Source organism: Symphodus melops (genome assembly GCF_947650265.1).
Source record: "Symphodus melops genome assembly, chromosome: 13".
In the NCBI taxonomy this organism is placed as follows: domain Eukaryota; kingdom Metazoa; phylum Chordata; class Actinopteri; order Labriformes; family Labridae; genus Symphodus; species Symphodus melops.
In genome coordinates, this window is record NC_136703.1 from 1,102,209 (window position 1) to 1,125,842 (window position 23,634).

At 42.9% G+C, this 23,634-nt stretch overlaps 2 protein-coding genes across 4 annotated transcripts in view; both read left to right on the forward strand.

Annotated features, from left to right (window-relative positions):
• Nucleotides 1-23,634, forward strand: part of LOC306833320 (uncharacterized protein) — a 120,733-nt gene that overhangs the window by 44,012 nt on the left and 53,087 nt on the right. For 2 of the 3 annotated variants that reach the window (XM_079358493.1, XM_079358494.1), the window contains exons 12-13: nucleotides 12,584-12,757; nucleotides 21,339-21,512. In XM_079358493.1, coding sequence (XP_079214619.1) covers nucleotides 12,584-12,757; nucleotides 21,339-21,512 — 348 coding nt within the window. Of the gene's footprint in view, nucleotides 1-12,583; nucleotides 12,758-21,338; nucleotides 21,513-21,634; nucleotides 21,785-21,957; nucleotides 22,418-23,634 lie in introns of those variants that run through there. The other variant, XM_079358495.1, reaches the window with a different exon arrangement.
• LOC306833462 (protein NLRC3-like) lies at nucleotides 10,261-12,577 on the forward strand (the record flags this gene model as incomplete). Its single annotated transcript, XM_079358715.1, has 2 exons — nucleotides 10,261-10,519; nucleotides 10,770-12,577. 2 exons carry the CDS (start codon nucleotides 10,261-10,263, stop codon nucleotides 12,506-12,508), a joined length of 1,998 nt encoding a protein of 665 aa, XP_079214841.1. The 3' UTR covers nucleotides 12,509-12,577.

Here is a 23,634-nt window from a genome sequence, read left to right on the forward strand (position 1 = left end):
ATCACGGGGAGGAGGCTGGTCGTCTGGTTCCGGCTGGTCTGGTTCCAGTGGTGGCAGGGACGGCGGCATGGGAGGGTCGGAGTCCAGGTCCAAGTCCGTCACCCTGAGGGCCTGCAATGGTGCCTGCAATGGGGCATATAAGGAGACAGGCGTGAGGTATCACTAGACCTATATGGAGGTGGGCTGAACTGGTTTTTTCTTCCAGTTACATCTCCACCTTAAACTCTTCCCTCTGCCATCTTTTACATGACCTTTTTTCCTCTCTCTCTTTTGCAGCGAGAGTCTCACTGCAATCTTCCACATTGTCATGCATTTGCTATGACTCCCATATCTTTTCAAATCCTTAACTTTCATCTTTACCTTTTTCTTTTATTCATACTGTCTTTATTTATATTATTATTATTATTATTATTATTATTATTATTATTATTATTATTATAACTGATTTAAGTTCAACGAAACTCATTCTGGAAATCCATATTCAATCATCCACTCATTCAGACATTCGAAACATTTTTCACCGTATTTGTTTTTTTTGTGTTGTTTGTTTTTTCCCTTTTTTCCTGTTTTCTCTTTTTCTTTTATCTTTTATATCATAATATTACACAATGGACTGTCGGGGAAAGGCCCTTGACACTTAGTGGATCCGGACCCCATGTTACAGTCAAGACGTCTCTTGCTGGCTTTCCTAACTTTATAGTGCCGAAATGCTAAGGGCACCGACTTGCCACGAGAATATTCTCACCCTTTGAACATCCCTGGAAAGTCCCCTGATTCTTCACTTTTATAGTGCTCGAAATCATAAGAGCACTGAGTCCCCCGGAGAAAATCCAGAGCTCCTAGCTTCATAAAGTTTGAAATACTAAGAGCACCTTGAATTTCCCACTGGGAAGTCTGATTCCTTTTCTATTTTTTAGTGCTCGAAATCATAAGAACACTGAGTCTCCAAGAAAAATCCCTGATTTCTATTCTTTATAGTGCATGTAAATCATAAGAACACTCAATTTTCCCCCTGGAAAATCTCCGGATTTCAGATTTTATTGTGCTTGAAATCATAAGAGCACTGATTTTTCCTTGGAAAGTCCCTGATTTTCTCTCTTTATAGTGCTTGAAATCATAAAAACACCCGTCTTCCCTTTCCCAGAAAGTCCATAATTATGATTTGAATAGTATCTCACCCAGTATTCTCTCGGATCAAGTCCGTTGGATCCAGGCGGCCGTAGACGCAGGAAACGAGATTCCGGCTCCCCTGTTCAAACAGGTGGACTGAGTTTTTCTTTCCTCAGGCTGGCCAAGCACCGTTCTCCCGTTCCCCTCGTGTAGCAGCTCGCTGGATCCTGCCGACAACGCCAAATTGTTGTGGAATTTTTTCCATTACCAAAGAGTGAAAATAAAGAGTGAGAAGATCTATTTAAAAAGGAACCCCAAGATCGATCTGGTCTCAATGAACATTTATTCGAAGGCAAGATAAGCGTTCGAAGACCCCTCTCTCACACGGTGAGGAGAGAAAGAGGCCCCGAGAAAAGGCAAACATAAAAACTTATACATTTCCATCACATTACACAGATCACTCCCCCATCACGCCACATAGAGACACTGCCCACCTGGCAGGGCACCATCTATCCCCTAGTGTGAGAAAAGACACTACATGACTATTTACCATCTCCCAAGGCTGAGAAGGAGATGGAGTCCAGTGAGGAAGAGCCTGGGTGACTCTTCCCACATGTACAGAGTGTGAGAAACAGAATAAAGGGAACAAAATGATGGGAAACAAAACACCCAATATGCTGTGAATGTAGTATTCTAAGACATTTCAGATACATTTCATATGACAGATTCTATGAGACCTTCGTAGTACACATGGAGTAAAATTTTCCATAACAGTATGTAGCTGGGTCCTGGTCTTTCTACTGCATGTATCTGGGTCCTGGTCTTTGTATGTATCTGGGTCCTGGTCTTTCTACTGCATGTATCTGGGTCCTGGTCTTTGTATGTATCTGGGTCCTGGTCTTTCTACTGCATGTATCTGGGTCCTGGTCTTTCTACTGTATGTAGCTGGTTCCATGTCTGGTTCCTTCTCCTGCTCTTTCTTTCTCTCTCCTCTCCTCCTGTCTCTCTAAATAAATGTATATATATGGTAACTAATGTCTTGTGTCCTGCCTGTCTGTATACTGCTACTGGATGACTTGAATTTCCCTCTGGATCAATAAAGTATCTATCTCTCCCTTCAACTTCTTCATCTCTCTCTACTGTCTCATTTTTAAAATGAAAAGTCTCAGTATATTACTGAGTCATGATTACTATATTATAATGCCAAGATTAGTAACTTATACATCCAAGGATCTAAGGATCAAATACCTGTGGGTAAAACTCATGTGTTCTTTAGTTCACTACAGGAAGGGCTGATGGCACCAGTGGTCATGTAGCTCACAGAAGAAGAACATGTGAATAATGGCGGTAAACACGGAGGACGATAGAAAGACGGCTCAGAGGTTTTCAAAGTTTGAGAACATTTGAAAACAGATTGAGAGTAAACTGTGTGCAGTCAAACTGTCCTTTTATGGTGAGCTCACTGTGGAAATACACGAACACCGGAAACACCCTGTAGCTGCAATGGGGAAGTCAAGTTTTATTTACACACACACACACACACACACACACACACACACCCTCCATCGACTCCACGATTAAAGATCTGATTGGTCAGTGGGCGGAGATTTACCTTCTCTGGAACCGGTTTGACGTGCTTCAGTTGCCGTGATGATACACCATAGACTGTAAAAATAATGGACGGGACAAGGTCCCCTGTGAAGTGAAGCTTTTTTTTTTAGATCGCCCCCTACTGACTGGCTGCAGTATAGGTCATAAACCCCGCCTCCTCAATGATAACAGACGGGACTTGGGTCAAACTGTTAAGTTAAAATACTCGTCACATAATTTTTTTCCAGACCAAAACTCTGCTGTGATCATTAGATAATATCACCCTACATGGTGTTCAAGTGCTCATTTTTCTGTGAAGTTTGTTTTAAATAAGTTATTTGAGGTTAAAAAACGGGATTTGACGTCATACATGGCGATGATTGACAGCCGCGGATCTTGCGTAGCGCTCTTTGTAAATAAGCAGTTACGTCGTGAAGTGAAGCCGGGACGACATGGAGCTTTTCTGTTCAGTTTTTTCGTCTTTTTTGAGCTGGTGAAAGCTGTTTTTTCTGCAGTAAACTAATGTCACGGACCTGTGAACTCTAAGGGAGCTTTGCAGTTTTTACAGTAAGTAATAAAGTTTGATTTATGTGTCATTGCTTAAAGCGCTATCGAGCGAGCTAACATATTAGCAGTCTAAGCTAGGTTAGTTATCAGGTATGATTTATCTATTTATTTTACTTTTTAACATGAGCAAACCTAATAACTGACATACTGTGTTTCTTGATATTGTTATATCGTTGTTGTGAGTGGAATTGTATTTAAAACCAAAACATGGTAATTAAAATCAGCTCATAGATGCTGTTCATTGACTGTACAGTTATGTTTCAGTAAATAATAAATAGGTCTGGTAAGGTTTTTAAAAAAGTATCAAGGACAAAGACAAAGCTAAATACTATAAATCTGTCCTGTATAATTACTGATGTGTACATGTTTACAGTCTGTGTAAAGAGTGTGTTATACAGAGATTAACATGTCACCATGCAGGCTGATATTTATAATACTGTATAATGAGGGAGAATATTTCTCTAGATATCAGGATAAAACTAAAGTAAGCTCTGATTTAACTTCTGTCTGATTTAAGAGACTGACAGACACATGAGCACAAACAATCAGCGGTGGTGTAATATAATATTAACCAAGCATCACGCTGTTTAAACCTGTCAAATATTCAGCATGAGTTTACACACACACTACCAATCCAATAATCACATGTTGATCATGTTGTACATTTAATGACGCTTATTAATAAATTGTGTTATAACTTGACAAAACCTGACAGACTACAAAACAGGCTGCTTGTGATGGTGGTTAGGAGACAGACAGGCTCAATAAAAGAAGGCATAAAGATCACGTTTCTCCCAAAATTATATATCAATGTTTTTTATTTTGCATCTATAATCATTAATGAAGATTTTATGTCTTTTAATAGGTATTTCCCTGTTTTCACCAACATATTATACATTAAACTGAGGATTTCCTTTTTCTCATGTGCTCTCTCTCTCTCTCTCTCTCTCTTCCAGCTCGTCCTCGGAGGATTGGAGGACCTGACCACTGCTTCTCTTACCAGGGCGTTTGGTCTGATCTTACACTGGACGGCGGTCTGATGTGAAACACCTGAGCCACAGAGGACGCAGCTCGCACGTCCTGAGCAATGTTTGACAATTCATTCAAAACATGAACGGAAGAAAAGAGAGGCTGTTTAATACAGAGGTTTTTCTTATAAGCCACATTTTGTTTTTGTTATTTTTAGATTAATCTGCTTTAACTTTAAAATACTGTGCATTCATTTGCCTCTTTCAAACCTGTATAACCCACAAAAACCTTAAATACTACATCCATCTAACTGAACAATCAAGTGAAAGAAAGTAGCTTAAAATACCACACTATGTTTTTAAGCACAACCTGTATTTGTTAAAGTTACAAGACTAGTGTTACATTTCATGTGATTGAGTAAAATATAATAATGTAATTGCCTTCTCAGTCGTGTCTGTATCATACCACTCTACTGTCTTTATGTGCATGCTGTCTTTAACACTAACCTGCATTAAATGTTCAGCACTCGAGTGTTCAAGTACTTTTAAAGCTATTTGTTTCCCAGCTGTGACTTCTGTGATTGCCCTACAAGAACATGAGACGTTCTATGTTTATACAGCTTAAAACAGGAGAGAAAAGGTTTAAATCAATAAATACTTTATTTGATTTATAACACATAGTGTGAATGATGGTTCAGTTATAAAAGTGAGGAGGTTACTGGTTTGAATCCCTGTCTGACAGGAGTCTCTCTGTGAGGAGTTTGCATGCTCTCTTCCTTCCACAGTCCAAAGGTGTTCACCCAGAGGAGAACAAAGTAAGGGAGACCATCAGGTGAGCTGGCAGGGGTATCTATCAGCCATCTTTCTTCTTCCTTGTGTCTAAAATGATGATAATAAAAAAACAATGAGATAAACATCTTAGACAAGGAAAAGAACCAGAGAAAATGTCCATACAAGCAGAAACCTTAATGAAACAGATTCATTTACCAACTCCACAGTTATGCACAGAAACACATATACTCTGTAAATGTACATAAAACTGAAGTAACTACTGACAGCAGATATAACTTAAGTACTATGTGCACCACTACTTTCTATCATATAACATATTTTCACCAGCATATGTTAGATCTGTACACAGCTTATGTTGCTAACTTAGCTAAAATAGTTTTAGTTCGTTTTTTGCCAAAAATAAAAGGTTTAATAACCCACAGAGTTAAAGAAGATATATAGACAGATAGATAGATCGATAGATAGATAGATGGATAGATAGATCCTGAGGGAAGTTCAAGGCATCCAGTAGCAATAAACAAGACATACAGGACACGAAAAAACGTTTAAATTCAATAATTAATATAAAAAGTGTGATTTTCTTAATTTCTGAATGAACTACGTTTGGTTATTTGACATGAAATATATGGTGGTTTTGTACTCACGTTTATGGTCGGTAGATGAATTTCTCTCTGTAAAGATTCTTAAGTTCTTGGCGTAGCTGGGCTGCGTAAGCTATCAGAGCGGTACGCAAAGTGGGCGGGGCGTGTTGCCAGGGCTCCTCCCGCCGGACCCTACTGCGCAGACTCTGGTTGCAAAATTCCAAGATGACAGCGCCCATGAGGGCCGTAAAAAAGCTTCACAAACGTAGAACGGAAACAGCTACAGTCCACACCCACTGTGATACACAGGCAGGAAAGAAGTGAACGATCCTCGAAGGACTTTAAACCTAAAGTTAACCCTGAAGTGACCTCGCTGACCGTAAATCCTGCTTCGTGGTCCAGACCCCAGGCTAACTGACGAACTCTAACGGTGTGTCCCACAGGTGAACACGGGGTTATCGAAGACCGCTCCTTCAGGTGAGTTCAGCACTCACGTCACTCGCGTCATTTTATAATAACAGATAAAGATCATAAAAGTCAAGTCTCAGCTTTGTTCAAAATCATCATGAACAAAAACAAAAGTCACAAATTGTCACGTTTTCGTTTGACGGACCCCAAAATGCAGAGACAAGCAAGAACCAAAATAGTTTAAACAAAAAGATATTTAATGTTCCAAGGGAGGAAAAAACAAAAGAGAGCAGGCAGTGAGGGCAGGGAGCTGGCTGGAAGATCCGGAAGTCAGGAGACTCCGACGAGTTGAGCTCAAGCAGGAAAACTAGAGATAAAAAGAAACACGGTCAGTCCATAAAGTCACAAAAACACCAAAAGCTCAACAACCATGAGAGGCTACAAAAAACAATTTGCTGAGAGCAACCGTGACCACTACCGAGTAATACGGAATTATGTGTCAGAGTAGTTGGGTGCAGGCCAGGCTTATATGGAGGGGTTGATTAGATAGAAGTCAGGTGTGTCTCGTCTGCTGCCTGGAGAAGCCAGCCACACACCCTGCCACTCACATACCTGCAGGAGGGAGAAAAACAGAAGAGGGAGGGGGAGAAAAGACAAGACAAGCTACACCAGAAAAACAGAACAGAACTGAAACCTCACACAAATGAAACTACAAAAAAGGTCAAACATGACTTTATAAAATGCTTAATAAACAAGTAAACAAGCTTATTCACAAACTAAATGCACTTTATATTTGATTACTTTAGTTTGTCCATTTTAAATTCATTTAGATATCAGGTGTTATAGACTTTCTGTAATGACTTCATGTGTAATGTTAATTAACTGTTGCAGATAGACACCAAGGACCGCTGGGAGAGAGTCAGCGGCAGTTATGGGAATTCTCTTTTGGCTCCCAGTTGGCTCTTCAGATTAATTTACTACCAACAATAATGTCAAATTATGCATAATGTGAATTACTAATGTAAAAACGCACTTTATCAAATGTTTATTCTATAAAACTCACTTAAATACACTCTACAGGCATGAAGACGAAAAAAGAGAGAGAGAGGGAGAGAGAGAGAGAGAGAGAGGGAAAAATACAAGCAGCTCCCAAGCAGGGCCGTAGCCAGGATTTTTGAAATATCGAGGTCAACGTTCGAAAAACATTTATTTTAGGCAAAATTGTTTTGTGTGTCTTTGTATGAGTGTGTTGCTTCAATCGTAAAATAAATATATGTAAAATTATAACTAAAGTATTTGAGTGTGTGTGTGTGTGTGTGTGTGGTGTTGATGCCTTACAATAAACAACTAAGATGATCTCTAACTTTATATTCAGCGTTTGGTATACAGTAGGCTATGGTGAGTGAGAGAGAGAGAGACTCTGGGCTTTGTATGTATAGGGTCCTGGTCTTTGTATGTAGCTGGGTCCTGGTCTTTGTATGTAGCTGGGTCCTGGTCTTTGAATGTAGCTTGGTCGTGGTCTTTGTATGTAGCTGTGTCCTGGTCTTTGTATGTAGCTGGGTCCTGGTCTTTGTATGTAGCTAGGTCCTGGTCTGGTTCCTTCTCCTGCTCTTTCTCTCTCCTCTTCTCCTATCTCTGTCCCTTCTACCTCTTCATGTCTCTCTCCTGTCTCATCCTCTGTTGAATTTTTTAAATGAAAAGTCTCTTACTACTGAGTCATGATTACTGTATTGTAATGCCATGATTAGTCACATTATAACTTATTAATGGAAACATTCAAATAATAGACTGGTGTAGTTTTGAGTCCTAAAACCAGGAAGTGAGTTAGCATTTTAGCACCATAGGTTCTTAACTCTAAAAGTCAATGGGGATTATGAATGTGTTTGTGGTTAGACGCCTGAAATAAGGTCTGTGGTTAACACAAGCTGAAGAGATGTTGATGTTTTGTTAGACGAGATAAACTACGTTAGCTAAGACCCCACTTGTGAATTTTAAAGTTTTTACGCAAACTTTAAACGGCGGTGCTAACAAGTAGCTAACTGAAACTACAGTGGTTGTCATGGAGACATTAAACGTCATCACGCCGGGAACTCTACAGCCTCTAGTCATGTTTTCAGTGTTCCTACAAATATTAGGTTAATAGACAACTTATTAAGCTAACGTTTCACTGGCTTGTCAAATCCGATGATTAGATCGATGAAGCATAACGGTCGTGACGTCATTACAAACCGACCGCGGTGTAGTTCGCTAGAGCATAACGTTAGCTTTTTACTTCTCTGGGCTGCATTAACTCTTCAAACTTCATATAAATGATATTTATCTGTAAAGATTATCCAGCTGAACAAAACAGCATCAGAAACGTGTGTTTGACACAGAGCTTATTTTCTGCAATGAGCCAAAATCCAATGCAAAAATCCCATAGGCGGATTTTCGAAGAAACCACTGGCGCCATTTTTTCAGGTTGGCCTACAAAAATACGTCATTACTATACCAGTCTATATTAACATTATAAAATGCTGTCAGTGTTGAAGGCTGAACCTGGCCTTAACATATTCTGATCCTTTCCACTTCCTTTCATTTTCCAGCTTCGGATGCATTTACATTTCTATGTTTTTTGAATGCAGTTTTTTATTGCAGAAATTAACATGTTTGCTTGTTTTTTTCAAGGAATGGTTTTTTCTACATAATGTCTCAATCAGCCGAAACTTGTGGGGAAGCTGGAGGTAGTATGGCCACCGCCCAGAATGGAAGCATCATCATATCGCCTCAGTTCACTGCTCCTATACATGGAAATTTTTATATGAACGCTATTGTCGGCCATCAACACGGTAAATGTTTCCTCTAACTTACTACATCTAATAAATACCTTCTTCATGTTTGTCTTCATAGTTTCAACATGTCCAATGAACTAAATGTTCTGTGTGATTTAAAAGATGTTGCATGTTTCTGTTTCAGGACAGGAAACATCTGATCGTCCAGACAGTAAAGGTACTGATACCTGATTCTAACATTCTTTGAGTGATGATTGATTAAAGCTACATAGACCTATCAAAGCACATCTTCCCCGTGCCACGGCAGGATCAAGTCTAGATTAGTCAGCATTTGGGTCTATTTTTTGGAACGACGTACTCGAGCTGATCCTGGGATATGTGGTCGGGGGCTTTATGCCCCCAATAGGGCCTCCCAAGGCAATCAGGTTCTAGGTGACGGGTGAGACAAAAAGAGGTTCAAAGTATCCCTATGAATAACAGAAAAACAGGGACCATGACGCCGCCCAGTATGGCACAGCCGAGGCCCCACCCTCGAGCCATGCCTGGGCCCAGGACTTTATCCCGTAGGGCTCGGCCAGGCTCAGCCTGAACGGACAACATGGGCGCGTCCTCCTGTGGAGCCACCATCCACAGAGGAGTCCATAGGAGTCGGGTGCAGTCTGAATCGGGCTGCGGTTGAAGGCAGGGGCCTCAGTGACCTGATCCACAGTATCTGCCGCCTTGTGGGGCGGTATGGCCCTGTGGGGCGGCTGTGGCTCAGTAAGTAGAGTAGTCATCTCTCAATTGCAAGGTCGATGGTTCAGTCCCCAGGTCCAGCAAGAAACATGTTGGATGTGTTCTTGGGCAAGACACTTAACCCCCCCATCCAACCAGCTCAGGAGTGCCGAGGGCAGCTCCCTCACTCAGAGTGTAAAGACCTAATTTCAATAAAGTAAATCTTCTTTTTCGGTTGGGACATGTAAAGTGCTGTTGTGCGGGAGGTCTAGAGGTACTGGGTAGATATAGTCGAGCTTGGGCTCTGGAACCCAGCTCCTCGAGAGGGGCTGGATTCTTCACTTCTCTGGAGTTGCTCACGGTGAGAGGAGGCAGGCTGGTGTATCTTGCTTATTGCCCCACAGCTCAGCCGCCATGTGTTGGAGTTCACCCCAGTGAACGAGAGGGTCGCATCCACCTTCAGGTATGGGACAGGTCTCTGACTGTTGTCTCAGCCTACGGACCGAACAGCAATGCGGAGTACCCAGCCTTCTTGGAGTCCCTGCTGGATAGTGCTCCGACCAGGGACTCCATTGTTCCACTGGGGGCTCACGTGGGCAACAACTGTGAAACTTGGAGGGTGGTCCACGCCCTTTGCTAAGGGCTGTCCGTTCCCTGAATAACAGGAGCAGGAGTCTCGTTTGCATTGCCGGCAGTAAGTCAAATCTGTTACCGGTAGGAGGGCTGGGGCGGTTCACAGCCAAGTGTGAACCAGCTGGGATGACGATCAGCAACTCTAAATCTAAGGCTGTGGTTCTAGACCGGAAAAGGGTAGCTTGCCTTCTCCGGGTCAGTGAGGAGTCCTTGCCTCAGGTGGAGGAGTTCAAGTATATTGGGGTGTTGTTCACAAGAGGAGGGAGGATGGAGTTTGAGATTGACAGAGAAATCGATGCGGCGTCCACAGTAATGTGGTCACTGTCGGGCCGTCGTGGTGAAGAAGGAGCTAAGCTGATAGGCGAGGTTCCTACCCTCACCTATGGTCATGAGCTTTGGGTCATGACCGAAAGAACAAGATCCTGGATACAAGCAGCCAAAATGAGCTTCCTCCGTAGGGTGGCTGTGTGAGGAGCTTGGTCACCAAGGAGGAGCTCAGAGTTAAGCTCTCTGTAATGTTTAGAATGTGGACTGCAGTATCCATTTTAAACACTAGGTGTCAGAGCTACATAATGCTCAAAGCTGTTTTTGATAACTAATCTTTTTTTTTTTTTTTTTTCTTTTTTTCTTTCCAGAATATATCAAAAAGTGCCAAACTGAACTGAAAAGTTACCTTGAAGAAAAAACAACGAATTTGTTTCAAGGCACAAGAACAGATGGACCGACTCCTTTAGACAAAATCTACACTGAGCTTTACATCACCAAACGCAGCAGTGGGGAGGTTAATACTGAACATGAAGTCAATGAATTACAGTTTAAAAGGCCTCCAAGTGTGGAGAACCAAATCAACCTCAAAGACATTTTTAAACCTTTACCAAACGAGGACAACCCGCCGAGGAGAGTTCTGACAACAGGAATCTCTGGCATCGGAAAAACTGTCTCTGTGCTCAAGTTCACTCAGGACTGGGCGAGAAAGGAAGACGACCAGACTTTTGAGTTTATATTTCCATTCACGTTCAGGGAGTTGAATTTAATCAAAGATGAGTTGTTGAGTCTCATGACGTTAATTACCAGACATTTCAACGTAGTGAAGGATTTGAAAGCCTCAGACTACAACAATTTAAAAGTTTTGTTTATCTTTGACGGCCTGGATGAAAGCCAATCACCTCTAAACTTCAAGGAAAACAGGGTGTGGCGCAGTGTTACAGAAGACACGACGGTCGAAATCCTGCTTACTAACTTAATCACAGGAAAGTTAATGTACAAAGCCTCGGTCTGGATCACCAGCCGACCAGCAGCATCTGCAAAAATTCCCCCTTATTGCATACACAGGGTGACAGAGGTGCAAGGCTTTAATGACGAGCAGAAAGAAAAGTACTTTCTGAAGGAGGTGAGAGACAAAGAGATGGCTCAGAAGATCTTGGAGCATCTTCAGTCGAAGCCCTTGAGAAGTCTCTACATCATGTGCCACATCCCCGTCTTCTGCTGGATTTCAGCCCAGGTTTTCCAGAGTCTTCTGACAGAACCTCACAGAGGTGAGCTACCAAAGACTGTGACTGAAATGTACACACACTTCCTGATCGTTCAGACAAAGATAACTCACATGAAGAATTATGAGGGCAAAGAAGCAGACAAAGAGTTGATCATGAAGTTGGGAAAGCTGGCATTTGAACAGCTGCAGAAGGGCAACATCATCTTTGAAGAAAAAGACTTGACAAGCTGCCAAATTGATCTGACACATGCTGTAGTTCATTCAGGAGTTTGTACGGAGATCATCAAAGAAGAACGAGGTCTTTACACACGAAAGACGTACTCTTTTATACATTTAACTGTTCAGGAATTTCTTGCCTCTCTGTACGTCTTAGAGACCTTGATTGATAGTGGAGAAAATCTACTTCAAAGCCAGAGAGTCCTGAGAAGTCACTCCCTTCACGAGGAGGCCGTGGATGTGGCTTTAGAAAGCACAAATGGACAGTGGGACTTGTTCCTGCGCTTCCTGCTTGGTTTATCTCAGGATGAAAATCAGAAGCTGATTCATACACTTGGATTTGAAGAACTAAGTCCAGGGAGCAACGAGGTGACAATCAAGTACATCCATGAGAAGATCGAGAAACTGTCTCACGCTCATCAGAGTATCAATCTGTTCCACTGTTTGAATGAGCTGGGGGACCAGTCTCTGGTCCAGCAAGTCAAGAACTACCAGAGGTCAGGAGACGTTAATAAAATGTCACCTGCTCTATGGTCAGCTCTGGCCTATCTGCTGCTGATGACCAACGATGGCTTGGATTTCTTTGACCTGAAGAAGTACTGTAAATCAGATGACGTTCTGCAGAGGCTGCTGCCTGTGCTCAAAGTCTCAAAGATAGCCTCGTAAGTACTGAGCCCCACGAAACCCAACTTCTGTAAATCTCTGGTTGTGTCATCTGAACATTGTTTTTTTCTATTTTAGGTTGAAAGACTGTAATCTGGCCGCTACATGTTGTACATTTATTTCATCAGTTCTCGAACTGAAGTCCTGTAGTGTGGAGGAGCTAGACCTGAGCGGAAATAAACTTCAAGACCATGGAATGAGGCTGCTCTCTGACGGTCTGAAAAGTCCAAACTGCAGACTCCAGAAGCTCAAGTAAGAACATCCAGGAACACCATGAATACTTTCACAGGTCTATACTACACTCAAACCAAAGCACCTTTTTTGACCAAAGATCCCCAAAACTAAAAAGCCCTGTTTCCACCGAGCGGTTCGGATCGGTTCATCTCCATACATCTGCATTTTGGGGTGTTTCCTAAAGCCCTGTTTCCACACAGCAGCCCGATACGGATCGGTACAGTTTGGTACAGTATGGTACGGTTTGGTTTCGATTAAACCTGATCCCATTTTTATTTCCTCAGCCACCCGTGCCCTATTTGGTAGGCGGTGTATAAACCGGATGACGATAGCCACTATGTAAATAGCGTCATATGATAGCAGCTGCTAACAGCTAACCGCTAACTAATAAATTCAACAAAGGAGAAAAACGCGACACAAACAAAACCAACGCTGGAGACATCCATCAGTTCATCTCCTCTGTCACTGTCATGTGACTCTTTATTACAAGAACTCAATCCAGCTTTGTTTCAGAGAAGGCTGTGTGCGGCAAGGACAAATAAAAAAGGTACTTTTTTCAGCCTTCCGCAGCCTTCCACTTTTTTTTTTTTCAAAAAAGGTACTTTGGTTTGAGAGTAGTATAGACCTGTGAAAGTTTCTTGCCACGCTATGACGGATTAAGCTGGGCTCTTGTAATATAGCCATAAGTAAGGTCCTTCACCTGCTTTTTGTAAACATAACAATGAGCATGGTCTTCTTACCTGCTCTTTTTGTTAATGTTAACAGACAAACAGTAAGGTCCTTTACCTGCTTTTGTAAAGTGTCTCGAGATAACGCCTGTTATGAATTGACGCTATATAAATAAAGATTGAGATTGAAATACACACGTAAACAATCGGCTCTGTATGGTTTAAACACGGCGGGGTTTTGTTTGCCGACGTAACACGGGAAGTGACGATTCTTTCAACCAATCAGCGGATTGCAGTGTTTAGCTCCACCTTTTCAGGTCGGCTCCACATTCTTGACACACCAACAGAAGGGTCACAAAAAGTGGGACGGTACCGATCGGTTATTTGGGAATCTTTCCCGGGATTAGTCTATGGAAACGCCGCAAAATGCGCACCGTACCGAGACGGACCGCTCAGTGGACCTAAAAGGTTCCTGTTGTTGTTGTTAACAATGTAAGGGAGACGAATGTCCAGCGAACACGTGATCGCCAAAGCCACGGTTCTTGGCAGTGCTTCTCCGGACTGACTCAGGAGCTGTTGTCAGCTAATTTACACACGCCGTCTATTCTGCCCGTGTGTGTGTGCGTGACAGATAGCTAACAGTGTTCCTCCGATGAAGAAGCTGAAGTTTCTTTGTCCAGTCTTTCATAAATGAAGCACTGTAAAACTAAACAGACATCAAACATAAGTTATTCATCTCATAATATACTAAACAACCGAAAAGTCAGCTAGCTTGATGCTAACGGCTATGAGAATTTGAATAGGAATGCTAGCGGTTAGCATCGCGAATGTGTCAATTGTTATCTCATGTTGTAACTTTATTAAACATACTCAAAAGAAACAATGCAATATCTGAACATGAAATGACGCTCACAGGCAAATGTGTCAGTTGTATGGCTAGAAGAAAATATGGAGACATTGTTAGCTTCTCTTGTTGTCACCTACGGCAACCCCAAAGGCCCAAAATATATCAACACTTCTGACCAGATTTCTGTCAAACTGACACTAAAAACAAGAACATCACACCATCTGTGTGTTTCTTCTTCATAAATATGAAATTATTCTTTTTTTTTTTTTTTTCCAACATTTTTTATTAAACGAATACATGTAAACAAATATACATTGCAAAACAGGATGTAGTTAACAAATTTCCTTTTTCTCCCTGAGCAACGTGTGAGGGCCCTGAACACAGGCCCCACCTGTAATCCCCACAAACAACCCCCCCAGACAACAAATAAATCTCTTAATTAAAGTAAGTAGACATAAAACAAACACAACAAACAAACAAAACAAAAAATAAATAAATAAATAAATAAAATACGATGACCGAGTATAGACGTATCCCACAACATCAACAAACAAAGAAGCGAATAAAACAGTACAACCTATTCAGAAGTGAAAAGTAACAACATAAGACATAAAAAAGACATAAAAAAAAAGACTCACTACTCCGCTGTTATGTAAGGAAGAAAAAGACATAGCCGGACCGCTGCCCACGTCCAGGTCACAACCCCAGGAAAGGGAAAAAAAAAAAAAAAAAAAAAAAAAAATGGGGGGGGGGGGGGGCGGCACCGGACAGGCCCGAGGGGGCAGGATCGATATCGACGTGCAATAAGGTGTTACTATAATACTTTGTCAGGTGAAAGTTTTTCAAAGTAGTCAAGGAGAGGCCTCCATTGAAAGTGAAATTTCTCCGAGCATCCCCTAAGAGAGAACTTAATTTTCTCCAATTTGAGGAGGAACAAGATGTCATGGAGCCATACCTTAAAGGAAGGAGGTTGAGAAGATTTCCACAGGAAAAGAATCCTCCTACGGGCAATCAAAGAGGTAAAAGCGATAACATTGTCTTGAGTGGACGAGGTGGCAAGATTATCAGGAGACCTACCAAAAATAGCGATATGTGGTGAGGGGTTGATTGTCAGACCCAAGATGTCAGAGATGGACTTAAAGATGGACTGCCAGTACGTAACCAAACTAGAGCAGGACCAAAACATGTGGGTCAGATTGCAAGGAGCCTGGGAACATCTACTGCAAGTATCAACAACTGTATCTGGAAACATTTTGGAGAGTTTATGTTTACTAAAGTGAAGTCTGTGTAGCACCTTAAACTGGATGAGAGACAGCCTAGCACAGCTAGAGGAAGAGTTAACTGCCCCAAGCGCCCTTTCCCAGAAAGCCTCAGAGAGAGAGGTCTGTAGCTCGTTTTCCCAATCAGCCTTAATCTTTATTATCGCAGACTCGTTAGTTGTGAACAAGAGATTATAGAGGAAGGAAACTTGACCTCTTGTCAGGACTCTCGCCTTGAGCACCAAATCAATGCCACTGGGGTCTGGAGCATGAGGGAATGACGGTGTGTGAGTCCTAGCAAAATCACGAAGTTGAAAATATTTGAGAAAGTCTAAGTCCTTTAAGTTGAATGCAGAACGTAGCTGGCCAAGACTGGCAAAAACACCATCAACATACAGATCACCCAAACAGCGCAGGCCACTCCTCTCCAGAGAGATAAATCGTGAATCCATCTTAGCTGGCATAAAAAGGTAATTGTCGCAAATGGGCGTCGCCCTAGGAAGAGAGAGCCACCCAAAGTGACGTCTAATCTGAGCCCATATCTTGAGTGTGTTCATCACCACCGCGTTGGAAGTGAAACTGGTGGGAGGGAGAGGGAGAGTGCCACACACCAGAGATGGGAGGGAAGAAGAGCAAGAGTCAGCCTCCAGTTGGCACCAGCTATACCGAGGTGAGCTGAGCCAGAGTACAACTTTATGCACATTAGTTGCCCAATAGTAGCTGATAAAGTTGGGTAGTCCGAGTCCACCCGCCGGTCTACCCCTTTGGAGTAAGGTTTTATCCGCTCTTGCACGCTTACCAGCCCAAATAAAAGAGGAGATAATGTTATTAACAGATTTAAAAAAGGACTTAGGAAGAAAAACGGGGAGACACTGGAATAAATACAAATATCTTGGCAGTACGTTCATTTTTATAGACTGTACCCTTCCCGCCAGGGATAGTGGCAAACAGTTCCATCTCTGCAAATCCAATTTAACTGCAGCGGTTAAAGCTGTGAAATTCCTTTCACGGAGTGTACGAATGGTATGCGTGACTGTAACACCCAGGTACTTTATTCCTGTGTTAGATATCTTGAATGGTACGGATGACGGCGGCATTGCCATGGCCAGCTGGTTAATTGGGAGGCATTCACTTTTTGAAATGTTCAATTTGTATCCAGAAATGGCGCCAAAAGAGTTCAAAAGCGAAAGGATAGGTGGAACACTTGTCAGAGGGTCACTCACGTAAAGAAGGAGATCGTCAGCATACAGTGAGACGCGGTGCTCAACCCCCCCCCTCCTGATCCCCTTAAATCCGTCGACTGATTTTAAAGCAACTGACAACGGCTCAATGGCGAGCGCGAACAGCAGCGGGGAGAGCGGACAGCCTTGCCTAGTGCCGCGAAAAAGAGGAAAAGGTACCGAACGTTGTGTGTTTGTGCATACAGATGCGTAGGGTGAAGAGTAAAGTAACTTAATCCAAGAGATGAAACTGACACTAAAACCAAACTGTTGCAAAGTAAAAAAAAGATAGGGCCACTCCACCCTGTCGAAGGCCTTCTCGGCGTCGAGGGATATTACAGCTTCAGGCTCAGTAGAAGAGGACGGAGTGTGAATGATCCCAAGAAGCCTTCTAACATTAGAAAAAGAATATCTCCCCTTTATGAATCCTGTCTGATCCTCTGAGATTACTGAAGGCACAATAGTGTCCAAACGCCGGACCAGAACTTTAGCCAAAATTTTAACGTCGACGGAGAGGAGCGAGATTGGCCGATATGACGCGCAACTTACTGGGTCCTTGTCTTTCTTGTGAATGAGAGAGATAGAAGCTTGCATGAGCGTGGGTGGTAAGGTGCCCTGGTGGCATGAATGGTTAAACATCTCTAGTAAGAGTGGAGCGAGCAGGTCAGAGAATCGCTTATAAAACTCCACAGGGTACCCGTCAGGGCCCGGTGATTTGCCACTTTGCATTGAGCAAATGGCCTCCTTAACTTCAGAGAGGGTCAAAGAAGCATCAAGAGCCTGACTGTCAGTAGACGAGACCTTTGGCAAAATTAGTTTATCAAAAAATTTACGCAATTTACCTTCATCATGAGGAGAACCGGAGGTGTACAGTTTAGAATAGAATGATCGAAATATATCATTAATCTTGTCTGGATCAGATGTTAAAGAACCCGACTCATCTTGCGCCTGGGCAATCTGGTTGGAGGCCACTCTGGCCTTCAACTGGTGAGCCAGAAGCCGACCCGCCTTATCACCATGTTCGTAAAAAGAGCCGCGAGAGCGAAGGAGGAGACGTTCAGCTTCAGTAGTAAGAAGAAGGTCAAGCTCCGTTTGAAGTCCTAGCCTGTCTTTGTACAAGTCAGCAGATTGGGAGGTTGCTAACAGAGCATCAAGGTTCGCTATGGATTTTTCCAATTCCTTCTGGCGAGCCCTACGTAGCTTGTTCGCATGCGACGTGTACGAGATTATTCTACCTCTAAGGAAAGCCTTCAATGTCTCCCATAATAGTGAGGGGGAAGTTTCATCGTTCTTATTAGTTTCGCAGAAAAAATTCACTGAGTCAACAACATATTTGCAGAAGTTCACATCGGCCAGCAATAGTGGGTCAAAGCGCCAAGACCTGAACTCCTTTGGTCTAAGATCAAAGCGAAGATCCAAAACTACAGTTGAATGGTCAGACACCGTAATAGGGGAGTATTGGGTGGAAATAATCGACGGAATAAGTGTTTTATCAACTAAAAAATAATCTATCCGAGAGAATGAACGGTGAGCGTGCGAGAAAAAGGAATATTGTCTGGCAGAGGGGTGAGAAAATCGCCAAGGGTCGACATAGCCATACTGGTCCATAAAGGCCGAAAGGGTCTGAGACATTTTTGAGGATGGGGCAGGTCGCGAGCTAGATCTATCCAAGATAGGGTCCACGACACAGTTCATGTCCCCCCCAAGGATCAGAGTGTGGGAATTTAAATTTGGAATAGAAGACAGTAGCAACTTCAAAAAATTAGGGTCGTCCCAGTTCGGCGCGTAGACTGACGTCAGAACAACTGGCTTCTGATACAGTATCCCTGAAATAATCACGTAGCGGCCGTCTGAGTCTAGAACAGTGCTAGTAGGGGTGAAGTCTACATTCTTCCTTATTAGTATGGCAGAGCCTCGAGTTTTTAGATTAAATTTGGAGTGGAAAACCTGACTGATCCATTGCCTGCCCAACTTTCGGTGATCAGAATTTTTTAGGTGTGTTTCCTGAAGGAACATTATGTCGGCGTTGAGGTTCTTGATATGTGTCATGATTTTCGTACGTTTAACTGCCGCGTTTAACCCACCAGTATTTAAGGAGATGATCCTCACCGCCCGTCCGCCAGCCGCCCCCCCACTGGTCACACTAGCCATGACACAGCACAGAGCAGCAGAAGTTCCTGGGCAACCCTAGGACGCGAGCAGCATAAGAGTAAGAAGCAGCGAGAGTGTGAGCCACATCGTATGATAACAATAATGGTGACATATAGAAACAGACATAAAAAGACAAAAAAACAAAAAAGGGGCTCCCCCCTCCCCGCACCCCCATGGAGCTGGTACTTCTTCCCAGCTTCAACCTTCCCTCCCCAAATAACATCCCCACAAACGAGGCAGTTCCCCCCTGCTCCCCCTCCCACCATACCAATGACCCATAACAAACCCATCAAAACAAAAAATGTGTACTTCCCTTTCTGCGTCTTCACTCCTTCAGGATTCATCTCAGAACCCATAGCTCGTTAATGGTTAGGTATGTAGAAGATATAGTCTATTTAATACACTTTGAAAAATTGGCCCACATAGGTGTTCAGGAAAAAATAAATAATAAAATAGAGACCCATCTGATTTGGTGATATTAATTGCGTCTAAACATGTCTAAATAGCACCAAGCCTCAAGTTAGTACCCTAATGCAGTTTCAGATGCAAACAACAACTTGAATTAAGGGCCTCCATTATAGACGTAGTCTATGAACATTATAGCCAATTGAACCTTATGAATTACAGCACCTTAGGGCCTAAGACACCCCAAACAAAGTGCCAACTTGTGTGCCCCGATGATATATAAAAGTGCAATATGAAGGAACCAGGGTGAAAAGGCACTGCTAACATAAAACGTCCGAATAAACAACAAACTTAAAAAGTCTTAATATAATGTCTCTCATCACGATCCATTAGGTGTACATGACGGCATTGTAGCTAGCCGGTTAGCTTCCAGGTCTACACAGAAGTCAGTAAAGTCTATTAACAAACCGTGCTAGCAAAGCTAGTGTGGCTCGCGTTCCAACTCCGGCCTGGTCAGCAGTGCAGCTAGTCAGCTCTCGGGGTGCGTTGGTAGCCAGCCGCGAAGGTGTCAGCCTCCTCGGGGGATGAGAACCTCTTCTTTACTCCGCCATCCAGTGTTATCTGCAGGCGAGCTGGGAAGAGCAGAGCCGGCCTTAGAGCGAGGTTGTACAGCTTGGTCATGACCGCCCGGTATTTGGCACGTTCCTCTACCACCTCCGGAGCATAATCTTCGAAAATCTGGACAGGGGACCCACGATACTGAAGCGTGCCCCGTTTCTTGCGTGCCTCCCGTATTATCAGGTCCTTGGTCTGGTAGCGATGGAGACGAATGATTACGGGCCGCGGCCGCGACCCGGGTTGTGGTTTAGCGACGAGTGCCCTGTGAGCCCGATCCAGTTCGGGGGGAGACTGAAGGGTCTCGTCACTTAATAACTCGACCAGGAGGTCGGAGAAAAAGCTCGTGGGTCGGGGTCCCTCAATGGATTCCGGAAGACCAATGATGCGGATGTTATTCCTGCGGCTCCGACTCTCCAAATCGATAGCCTTTGCCGCTAGCCTAGCGTTGCTATCTTTCAGGGCCGCACACTGCTCCTCCAAAACTTGAATACGTTGAGCACACAATTCAGCTTCAGTTTCCACGGAGTCGAGGCGTTGACCGTGTTCCTTAATCGTGGTCTGCATCTTGACAAGTTTAGTCTCCAAAGCAGCAAACGTGTTCTTTATGTCAGCTGAGACACTGGCCGAGATACTTGCCCTGTGATCCTCCAGTAGGCTAGCTATGCTAGTCAAACACGTAGAGCCGCATGAGGCAGAGGCTTCTGCTTCGGTTTTCTTTTGCAGTTTGGAGGATTTCGACATTTTGTTTTAGCCTTCAGTGAATAATGATGTTTATTCTTCAGTTTCAGTCGCAGGGGTGTCAAACAGTAAAAGTTTTTAAGAGTATAATGTAGATAGAGCTACGAGGAACAGAGACTACGCAGCGTTCACATGCTCACCCAACCGGAAGTCGAGATGATCTGTCAATATGAAATTATTCTTCACTTTAGTTTTCAGTCTATTAATTTAGAGTTCTGGCATTTAACGTTTTAACTGGTATGATGTCATTTCCTGTCATGTTTGTAAATGTTACTGTACATTGAGAACATTGCACAAGCTTGATTTGAAGAAAATCGTGATAAAAATCGCAATTTCTGCAAGAAAAATTTCAATTCAATCTTTTCCTAAAATCGTTCAGCCTTAGTTCAGAGTGTCATTTAAGGAAAGAAGACTTTAAGCAAAATGTTAGTAGAATTAAACTGGTTACCTCACTCCCAACATTTCATCCAAACACCTTTTTAGGAAGATAAATGATATTAACCCCTGCAATTAATTTAAAAGTTCTAATGAAATTGAGGGACAGGTATTGTATTGTGACTACACAACATCTTCGTAGGGATAATTTTAGAACTGGATTTCTGAAAAAGATTCACAGTCACCAGAGTAAAAATAATAATTAGTAATAAATTAAAAATAAAAATTATTAATCCTAAAAACTGTTTTTCCTGTCAGGCTGGCTGATTGTCAGTTTTCAGAAGTCGGCTGTGGTTATCTTGCATCCTCTCTGAAGTCAAACCCCGCCCACCTCAGAGTCCTTGATTTGTCGAACAATCAGCTCAAAGATGCCGGAGTCGATCGCCTTTCTGACTTCTTGAAGGAGCCACTTTGTAAGCTGGAGAAACTGAGGTGAGTCTTACCCTTAGATTCCACATCATATGTGTGCACCAGGCTGCTGTGAGCCGTGGTTTAGCTCCGTCTGACAGCCGGGGACAGCACAACCCTACTGATCGGTTAACTTTGTTTTTCAGCCTGAAATGCTGCTCCCTAACAGATGACAGCTGCAAGTGTTTGGCCCTCTGTCGCCCCTCCTCTCTCAAAGAGCTGGACCTGAGTGACAACCAGCAGACGGACCGAGGGGAGGAGCTGCTTCGTGATCGGCGTGTCAGTGAGATCCAGCGGTGAGTTTTATATCACATGAATGCTGAAGATCATATTTACAGTCACATGTAGTAAACTTCCAGGGAGCCAAATGTGAGCCAGAACCAATGAAAGGGTGATAATCAGGCGGAAGAGGAGGAACTAACACTAAATAGAGCTCTTGTTTTGAATTCCTATTTTTTATGTCCATCAGGTTGCCAGAGAAAACTTTGGATCACAAAATGACCGGTACTCCAGGACCATCGGTGGCCAAAAAAAAAAAAAAAGTTGTGGGGTCCACACAGTCCGATGATGGAGGGACGTTGGGTGGTAGTAGCTCCTGATCAATTCACTGCAGGTTCCATCAAAGGAAAGTTAGACCAGAACTGAGCAGTTCAAAGGAGTTAAACAATATCATGGTTTCATTTTGAAATAGAGTTCATATTTTATCTCATCCAACCCCGTCCCAGCTTTTGGGCATTTTTAAAGCCGCAGCGTCCAGTTTTGAACTGGTCAGGCGAGGCAGCTGACCTTTGGCCTCGTCTTCCTGAAGCCATCAATCTTCTAGATGAGTTTTGAGTCTTTGTACTGTATGTAGCTGAGTCCTGGTCTTTTTACTGTATGTATCTGGGTCCTGGTCTTTGTATGTAGCTGGGTCCGGGTCTTTTTACTGTATGTATCTGGGTCCTGGTCTTTGTATGTAGCTGGTTCCTGGTCTTTTTACTGTATATATATCTGGGTCCTGGTCTTTGTATGTAGCTGGTTCCTGGTATTTTTACTGTATGTATCTGGGTCCTAGTCTTTTTACTGTATGTATCTGGGTCCTGGTCTTTCTATGTAGCTGGGTCCTAGTGTTTTTACTGTATATATATCTGGGTCCTGGTCTTTTTACTGTATATATATCTGGGTCCTGGTCTTTTTACTGTATATATATCTGGGTCCTGGTCTTTTTACTGTATATATATCTGGGTCCTAGTCTTTTTACTGTATATATATCTGGGTCCTGGTCTTTTTACTGTGTATCTGGGTCCTAGTCTTTTTACTGTATATATATCTGGGTCCTAGTCTTTTTACTGTATATATATCTGGGTCCTGGTCTTTGTATGTAGCTGGGTCCTGGTCTTTTTACTGTATGTATCTGGGTCCTGGTCTTTGTATGTATCTGGGTCCTGGTCTTTTTACTGTGTGTATCTGGGTCCTAGTCTTTTTACTGTATATGTATCTGGGTCCTAGTCTTTTTACTGTATGTATCTGGGTCCTGGTCTTTGTATGTATCTGGGTCCTAGTCTTTTTACTGTATATATATCTGGGTCCTGGTCTTTGTATGTATCTGGGTCCTGGTCTTTTTACTGTATATATCTGGGTCCTGGTCTTTGTACTTTATGTATGATATCAGGTGAGATCACTTCTCACCTGTGCGCCGACGCGAGTGGCCGCACATTCAGTAGCTCCGACTTGAATTTCCCTCGGGATCAATAAAGTATCTATCTATCTATCTATCTGGGTCCTGGTCTTTGTATTGTTGTGGAATTTTTTCCATTACCAAAGAGTGAAAATAAAGAGTGAGAAGATCTATTTAAAAAGGAACCCCAAGATCGATCTGGTCTCAACGAACATTTATTCGAAGGCAAGATAAGCGTTGGAAGACCCCTCTCTCACACGGTGAGGAGAGAAAGAGGCCCCGAGAAAAGGCAAACATAAAAACTTATACATTTCCATCACATTACACAGATCACTCCCCCATCACGCCACATAGAGCCACTGCCCACCTGGCAGGGCACCATCTATCCCCTAGTGTGAGAAAAGACACTACATGACTATTTACCATCTCCCAAGGCTGAGAAGGAGATGGAGTCCAGTGAGAAAGAGTCTGGGTGACTCTTCCCACATG